This window comes from Parus major, chromosome 5 (assembly GCF_001522545.3).
Source record: "Parus major isolate Abel chromosome 5, Parus_major1.1, whole genome shotgun sequence".
Classification (NCBI taxonomy): Eukaryota; Metazoa; Chordata; class Aves; order Passeriformes; family Paridae; genus Parus; species Parus major.
The window spans coordinates 59654695-59663370 of record NC_031774.1 but is presented as its reverse complement, the minus strand read 5'-3'; the positions used below and the strand labels follow the sequence as shown (position 1 = coordinate 59663370).

General features: G+C 43.7%; 1 protein-coding gene across 1 annotated transcript; it reads left to right on the top strand.

Moving 5' to 3' along the window:
- Window positions 1-583: 583 nt before the first annotated feature.
- On the top strand, window positions 584-7216 carry LOC107206446 (thioredoxin-related transmembrane protein 1-like). Its single transcript, XM_015632287.2, has 8 exons — window positions 584-755; window positions 837-952; window positions 1911-1956; window positions 2521-2649; window positions 3531-3576; window positions 3661-3762; window positions 4045-4117; window positions 4468-7216. Exons 1-8 carry the CDS (start codon window positions 598-600, stop codon window positions 4644-4646), a joined length of 849 nt encoding a protein of 282 aa, XP_015487773.1. The 5' UTR covers window positions 584-597; the 3' UTR covers window positions 4647-7216.
- Window positions 7217-8676: the final 1460 nt, after the last annotated feature.

Genomic DNA, 8676 nt, shown 5'->3' with positions numbered 1-8676 from the left:
GGGGGGGTCGGGCTCTGCTGCCAGGGAACAGGGACAGGAGGAGAGGGAACAGCCAAAGTTGAACCAGTGAAGGCTTAAGTTGAATATAAGGAAGAATTTGGTTGGAATAAGGAAGGGTTGCCAAGGATGAGAAGGGGCTGATCAGGGAATGGTGGAGCCCCCATCCCTGGCTGCGGCTCTCAGTGCTCCGGGCTGGGTGACAAGGCGGCCATTGGGCACAGCTTGGTTTCAATGACCACAGAGCCCTTTCCCAACCTCAGCGATTCTGTGGTAAGCAGCAATAGGTGCAAAATGAAAGAAGGGAAATTTAGGATATATGGAAGAAATCCTTCCCTGTGAGAGTGGTGAGGCCCTGGCACAGGTTGCCCAACCACCCGTGGCTGCCTGATCCCTGGGAGCGTCCAAGGCCAGGCTGGACGAACCTTGGAGCGCCCCACACAAGCTCTGCCTGCCCACGGCAAGGGGTGGAACGAGCCGGGATTTTAAATCCCTCCCAATGCCAACCATTCCAGGATTCCCCGATCCCGCCTCCCCGCGCTGCCCTGAGGGCGGGCCCGGCCATGACGCGGCGGGAAGGCGGAAGGGGGGGGGGCCAAAATGGCGGCGCCGCTGAGGGCTCCGCTGCTGAGGGCTCCGCTCTGCGCTCTGCTGTGCCTGGCGCTGGCGGCCGCCGCCCGGGGCAAGCCGAGCCCCGTGAAGGTGCTGTCGGACGGGATGTGGCAGGAGCTGCTGCAGGACGAGTGGATGGTGGAGTTGTGAGTGGGGAGAGGCGCGCTCGGGCTGCCCGGGGGGGTTCGTGTGGGGTGTGTGGTGACAGCGCTGTGCTGCTCCCACAGCTACGCGCCCTGGTGTCCCGCCTGCGAGAACCTGCAGCCCGAGTGGGAGAAGTTCGCCGAGTGGGGAGAGGACCTGGGGGTGAACGTGGCCAAAGTGGATGTCACGGAGCAGCCGGGTGAGAGGGGCTGGAAAGGGCTCCTGAACCCTCCGGGATTTGGGGAGCTGAGGGATTTGGGGGATGCTCATCTCCAATGTGTGTTTGTGGGAGGCAAGCAGAATTAATAAGGATAAATAAAAGCGTTTTAATCGTCCCTACCAAACACACATTGCTGTGTGACTAAACGCCCTAATATTGCTTAATGGAATCCCAGAATGTTTTGGTTGGGAGGGACTTTAAAGATCGGCCCATTCCACACCTTCCATTATCCCGGGTGGCTCCAAGCCCTGTCCAGCCTGGCCTTGGACATTGCAGGGATCCAGGGGCAGCCACAGCTTCTCTGGGCACCACACAGGAACCTCCAGCTCTCCTCATAGGGAGGAGACTGTCAGCTAGTAGCTAAAATAAATATAATTGAATAAATAAAATGCCTAGACTGTAATGGAGAAAATGAATTAGAGGTTTTCTCCACAGCAGGATTTCAAGGAGATTTTTGGCCATAGTTTTTAAGCTAAAAACAATGTTTCACCCTTGCTATTCCAGTCCTTCCTTGGGTTGCTCTCCCTCTCCTGAAAGTCTTTAGTCTGTGTGGGATTTGCAAACCTGGCTTTCCCTGTGCTGATCTCTTTCTTCAGAGTGACTTTACTTTTGAAACTTGCCTCACTTGGATTATTTTCTTCAGGGTTTCTGGAGGCTGCAGGTCATGTGTGTGAAAGGAGAGTGTCTCCCTCTGAAGAGCTACAGCCAGAACAGTCCAACAGAGCAGTTATCCCTGATATCTCATTTTCCCCGTGGATAAACTTCCTTGCTCTTTGTCCAGGGACCTTTTTTTAGAGTGTGCTGCTTTGACATGCACAAGGTTGTGTTGGATTGCATTGAAAGAGCGATACCTAGGCCTGACATTGTATTCTGGGGTGTTACATAATTTCTTGCCTTTTTTTTCCCATCAAAATACTCAAAATAACTTTTCTTACAGGGTTAAGTGGACGATTTATCATCACAGCCCTCCCTACCATCTATCAGTAAGTCTGCATGGCAGCAGGGGTTTTTGGGGGTGAGAGTGGGCATTTTTTCCCTCTTTTTTTAGGACAAATAAATGAGATTTATTATGCTCTTTAAGAATGGGAGCTACTTTTCACAGCCACTGTCTCACCCACTGTGACCTTGAGCTGCCTGATGATTTCTTTTCCTTTCCCTTCAGGCCTTATTTATTCTGCCTTTTCATGGGTGTTTCTGTTTTGCAATCGTTTCTCTGTAGGTTGATCTTCAGTGCAGGTGTGTGGCAAGGGCTTTAGGAAGATCATTATCTTTCTTTTCTATTTTTTTTTTTTTTTAATATGGAATCACAGCTAAAAGCTATCCAAGGTATTCATGGAGTCAGTGCTCTGGAAATAACTTGGAGTTAGTCCAGGTGTTTGGAAAATATTTTTTAGAGGCAATATCAGCTAAAAAAATTACCACTGAAAAGTTGAATGTGTGGAAAAATAGACAAGGTGATGGGAGGGGATTTGTTGGATGGAAAAAAATGCTGCACTTGGTGCTTGGATCATGCAAAATAAAAGGATTTTGTTGTTGTTGTTTTACAGCTGCAAAGATGGAGAGTTCAGGAGATACCAGGGATCAAGGACTAAAGCTGCCTTCATTAACTTCATCAGTGACAAGGAATGGAAATCCATTGAACCAGTGTCCTCCTGGTTTGGTCCTTCCTCTTTCCTGTAAGTTTTGGGTTGTTTTTTTGTAAGAATTTATTATCAGATGTCCTGAGGTGTGTCCTGCTCCCTGTTCCCAGCTCTGTGTGGGCAGGAGCTGTGTGAACGTGGTGGGTGGGTGTGTGTCCTAATTCTTCCTCAGCTGTGGGAGGGTTGTCACCATAGCAGAGGTGACCTGAGCATTGTCACCACAGCAGAGATGTCCCCAGCAAGGTTTGCTTGAGGAGGTTGCTGGTGATTGCATTGTTTCCTAAACTTCTGTGGGTGCCTTGCTGACCCTTGAAGTTGTTTGGTTTCTGTGGCACTGAGATGGTTTTGCCCAGTTAAGTTCTAGGAAATTTCTTCCAGTACCTGGAGGGGCCTACAAGGAAATCACAGAAGGATTCTCCATCAGGAGCTGACAGGAAAAAGGGGAATGGGTTCAAAGTGTCAGAAGGGAAATTTAGGATTGATATGTGGAAGGAATTCCTGTCTGTGAGGCTGGTTCTCTTACAAAGTATTATCCCACACCAAGGAATGTGTGAAACTGGATATTAACTTAGCATTAACACCTTCTCTATTATTTTCTGTGTTCAGACACCAAACTTAAGTGTCTGAAGATCTCTCAGGTCTTATAATCTGATTTTTTTTATCTGATAAAATAGTTTAATTTTTTGTTTTAATAAAACCTCCTGATGCTTCTTTTTTAATATCTTGACTGGAGTTCCAGCTGACTTCCCACAGACCATTGATCAAGCTAGAACAGAACCTGAAATTCACGTGTCAGCAGATGCAAGATAAAGAAATCTGGGGATTTATAGCTGTCTGTGTATGAGCTGAGGTTGTTTCACACAGGTTTGAGGCTGATTTTAAAGTGTTCTCAGTTTCTCTCCTCTGCTTTGTTTCAGGATGAGCAGCATGTCAGCGTTGTTCAAGTTGTCCATGTGGATCAGGGTATTTGCTTCTATCTCTACTTCATTTTACCCTCAATATGAAATTCAGCTTTTCCTGAAATGATTCTCTTGTCTTCTGTTCCAGCATGGCCATGGCTATTTAACAGAAAACCTCGGAATACCAGTCTGGGGCTCCTATGCTGTTTTTGGATTGGCAACTCTGTTCTTAGGAATGGTCCTGGGACTTGTAAGTGAAATCTTTGGGGCTGACTGGGGCTTTGTTACACTCGTGCTGCCTCCACCTCTGTTTTGGGGCAGGGTTTTGGGGTACCCTGAGCTGGAACACAGGGATGGGGAGCAGGATGGAACCCCCATAATCCAAGGGAAAATGGTCACAACCAGGTGTGGGGCTGGATAGGATCCACCTGAGGATAAATGGTAAGACTTGATCTTAAAAGTCTTCTCCAGCCTAAACAATTCCAGTGTGCAGAATGTTTGGGAAATTCACCTTGGGTTTCTTTGTTTTCAGATGATGGTGTTCCTGGCAGACTGCATCTGTCCCTCCAAAAGGCACAAACTATCACAGTTCCAGCCTCAGTCAAGTAAGCCCACAGCAAACTCCTAATTCAGTCAAGCTTGTTTGGTAAATCTCATTTATAGAAAATATGAAAGAAATCCTGGTGTCTGCAGGATGTGATGTGGAGCATAGAACTTTGCATTTGGGATTGATGCCTCGCCCTTAGGGTTTGTAGGGGGTTGGGATTTTCTATTTAAAACTGGTTTTAGGGATAGAAAAAATTTTGAGAGTGTTTTCCTACCTGCAAGACATGAAATTCCACATGGGCAGCGAGAGAAAATTGAGTGGAGCTCTCAGTGCTTGCCTGTGATGTTAAAAAAAGTGGATTTTACTTGGGAATTGTATTTATTTCTGTATTTTTCCTTTCTCCTTGAGGTAAAAAAGGTCCAGAGTCAGCTCATCTGCTGAAAAATAGGTATGAAGAGCAAGAAGGAGATGAGGGAGATATCTCAGATGATGAAACAAAGGGGAAGGGGAGGAGCAAGAGAGACTCGTCACCAAGCGGTGTCCGGCAGCGTGCAGTGCCCAGTGCTGCTCCTCTGGAGAATTCCTAGCTGCATTTGCATCAGGATTAGTGTTTGAGTCAGCCACTCAAAGGGAGATCAGTGTCAAATCCTTCAGCTTGAAGAGAAGAAATGACTCCTGGCTTGGTAATGTTGCTGCATTTCGTGAATTTGGAGGAAATAATCATGAAAAAAAAAATTTAAAAAAAAATTAAAAAGGCATCAGGTATTCCAAAGGAAAACTTGCTGTTGCAAATGGCTGCAACTTCTCCTGTCTGTGTGCAGAGAAGTGCCAAGGAATAATTGCTGTGGCTTCTGGAATGATTTGTTCCCTCGGGTTTATTTGGAAGAGAATGGAAACCAGAGTCATTCTTGAATTAGGGAGCATTAGCAAGGAAAATGCACTCACCTGGCATTGGGTGAAACCTCCCAAAAGGGTTCCTTGTTCTTATACTGGTTTTCAGTATAAACCTCTCTAGCTGTGCCCTGAAGAAATGCTGAGGGAAAAAAAGTTCCTTTAGTTATGGAACTAAAATTCCTTTAGTTCAGGCTTTTTACATGACAGAAACTGCTTTTTGCTATGACAATGAGTGCTACAAAACCCCCCCAAACTTTTTTTCTTACAAAGAGCTGATGGAATTTAGCACAAACACTCTGCAGAAGGATCCTCTGGCTGACCAGAACCCTGCTGCCTGCATCGATTTCTTCCACAAAAAGCTGTAGAAAACTCAGTGAGCTTCTTGGCAAAGTAGTTTTTCTCTAGGAACAAGTGACAAGCAGCACCTTGAAGTCTTGTCTGTGTCAGTGACTCCACGTGGGAATAGTTTACACACAGGTTTCTCTGTGCAAATCCTCTCCATTCCTCCTCCTGGATGCCAGCAGGACTCTGCTTGCTTTTAATCCATCATTTCTTACTCAAATCTTGCTGCAAATCCATGCAGGCTGTCCTTGGCCTGAAGCTAAAATAACTCTATTTCTATATTATTTTCCCCCCTGTTTTCACAAAATCATTTTGGAACATTAAACCTGGATTTTTTTCTTATTTTTTTTTTATAAAAAAATTAATTTACTCCTGTCTGTATGGTGTTTGTTTTCACTCTGTATAGAAATAAAAAGAATGCACATGCCCATTGGACCAGTGTGGTAAAGAGTTTTCTATATTATTTTAATTAAATTCCAAAGTTTTTGCAAGGGAAGGATGAGCCTAATACTGAGCACATTTAGATTTTTTTGACAAGCCTGTTTCTGATATTTTTGTTTGTTTAGCTTTGTGGGGTTTTAGCTTTTATTTGTAGTTATTTAGGTTATTTTAGTGTTTAATTTTTATTTGTAGTTATTTAGTGGTTTGTTTTTTTTTTTAACTGTTCATCTGACTTCTTCCCTCTTTTTTTTTGTTTCTTTTCTCTACATTGGTGCTCTGGAATGACTTGACTGAAATTCTGTGTGTTAGAAAGATAAACTGATGTTTGAAAGGGTCTTTTTGGCTAAAATTTGAGTTTACCTGTCCTTTTTTAAATCTAAAACCTCTCCTGGTGTTGGAATGAAGACCAGTGTGTGCCAGAATTGCCCTTAAGGTGTCGATTTTGTGGAATTGCCTTAAATTCTCTAAAAGTTTCCATCTCTCAGCCTTTGTCACTCGTAATAAAGCAATAAATAAATAAATACTGAGGACAAGGAGTAGTGCTGTCATTGATCAGTGGTGTTTTTTCAGTTTGGAGAGGGCTTGAGAAGACAGAAACGTTGTAGGAAAAACAATTGAATTGTTTTCAGAGCTGAACTCTGCTCACTGCACTTGGGATATATTGAAATTTAGCTTCTCTAAGCTCAGAGGTTTCTAATTTTTCAGTTCCAACCAAGCTTGGTGCAATACAGAGAGGACACCCTGCTGACTTTTGGCTAACTTCTCATTTAAAAATGAAAAACAACCACCCAACCTTTCCCTTGTTGTGCTGAACTTGTGAGCTCCTGCTTGGACAAGAACTTCCAGCATTAATTTACTTTTTTTCTCTCTGCCTGCTGCTCAGTTCTCCGTGCACAGATCCCAAACCTGCCTCGTAGGGATGGCTGTTCCCAGCTGCTGGAATCCTTGTAACTCCTGCTTGCATTGCCCACAGGCAGCCTGTGCTGATCTCTGCTAATCTCACCCTTCATATTATGGTTTTGTCCTGTGAGTATTTCAGTTCTTTGGTTTATTTTTTTTTGTTTTTAAAAATCTCTGTTCCAAAGATGTTCACCGAGGCTGAGCGATGTAACCTGAGTGGAAGAGCCTGTCCTTTGTGTGTTTTGATGTTGCTTGAATATCAATTTTGTAAAAAAGCAGACTGCCCTTTCCATTTCACCTGGACCAGGCCTGTTCCATTCCAGAAAGAATTAATGACTTGTAACAATAATTTTATTTTTTTCAGAGAATCTTCGAGTAAAAAAAATAACCACCAGCTTTGGATTCCTGTGTTTGTGTCTTTTTGGGTTTTTTTGGTTTGGTCAGTTTCCTGCTGTTTAGTGATGAAACAGCTGCTTCCATGGATGAAAATTGTAACCCTGAAGCTAAAATGTTATTTTAAAAAATCAGGTTTGAATAATAATTCAAAGTAAAGCTGCTCTGAGTGATTTTTTTCAGTCAAGACTGGCTTGGGTACCTCATTTGGTTCCAATGGTTTGGGAAGGAGCTTTCACTCATGCAAAGCTTAGCCAGAAATGATAATAAAATATAGTTTTGTGTAGCAAGAAATGTAGGCTGGAGTTGACAAATGATGTTTAAAATTCATGTTTTTGGCGACTCTTTTCTGTGGTGGCGTGAAACGCGTGCGAGGGAGCCGCAGATGGGCCCCTCCCCTGGCCCTCCCACGCTGCATCCATGAAGGGATCAACTCTGGGGGATTAATCTTGGAGTGGGAAGTTTAATTCCAACTTGTGGCAGCTCTAAAGTGAAAGAGGATTCTTGGGGAGGAGACAAATCCAGAGGAGGAATGCTGGGAGCGCTGCTGGAATTTTCTGGAAATAATAATGCTCGTAGCTCCTCCCTGACAGGAGTCAGGAATTGAGAATTCCACACTCCATGCTCACACAAACCCCACTCCCCTCCTCTTCCACTCAGAGTGTTGCATCCAACAGGAAATAACTGCAGAAGAAAAAAAAAAAAAACCCAAGGGAAAAGTCAAAACTGAAATATTTGTAGATACTAAAAAAGTTGGGAAGGGCCTGATGGGAAAGAAAAGTCTGGGAATTATTGGCAGTTGGTGTTTGCCAAAGGTTGGGTTGGAAATCAGTGATTTCAGTTGTGACAGTGATTGATGGGGAAGGAGAAATTTCAGTGTTTAGCAACATTTAGAATTTAGTATTTAGAAACACCAAATTCAATCTCAATTTTAAGATTTCTTTGCTTTAAGAAGAGGGAATTGTGCCTCCTGCAGAGATCTTGGACAAGATCACCTTTGGCCCTTCCCTAGGTTTATTCCATGGTTGATTCCCCACTCTTGGACCAGCTTTTCTTTACATTCCAAACTCCCTACCTCGATTAATCCCGTGACTTTCTAGAGGAGATTCTGCCTGAACCCTCCCTTTTCCCTGCTTGAAACTTCCCAGCCACAAATTTCACTTCCATTCACTTACAGCAATTCCCTTTCACTGCAAGGCAGATCCAAAAGGACAAATTTGGAATTCTGCTGGGTTCCCAAAAAAATCCCAGGAGGAATCCTGGGCAGGAGGGGTTTGATTGTGTGAGCGATGTCCTTGAAGTGAGGGCAGGTTCTGAAATCCCTGTGAACACCAGAGGGGGCAAAAAGCACCTCTGAAATCTGTGTGTCTCTAAAAGTTATTTTTTAAAATTAAATCAGGTCTCTGTCCAGGAGTTTTAAAGTGCAAAATGAGAAACCATCAATTCAATAATTTATTAAATAATATATTAAATAATAATAATATTAAATATTTAATATTATTAAAGATAATATTTTTCTCAGCTGTGCTTTTCCTTCCAGAGTCTTTCTGTTCTGCTGAGCCTGGACCTCAGTGCCCTTTTTTTCCCCCTTTTTGTGACTGCTGATTCCTCAGGAAGATTCTCTCTGAATTTCCCTTGGAATTCCTT

Coding starts and splice junctions, on each gene's coding strand:
- LOC107206446 (XM_015632287.2), top strand. CDS start 598: ATGGCGGCGCCGCTGAGGGCTCCGCTGCTGAGGGCTCCGCTCTGCGCT. Junction 953..1,910: donor GGATGTCACGGAGCAGCCGG/GTGAGAGGGGCT, acceptor CTTTTCTTACAG/GGTTAAGTGGACGATTTATC. Junction 3,763..4,044: donor TAGGAATGGTCCTGGGACTT/GTAAGTGAAATC, acceptor CTTTGTTTTCAG/ATGATGGTGTTCCTGGCAGA.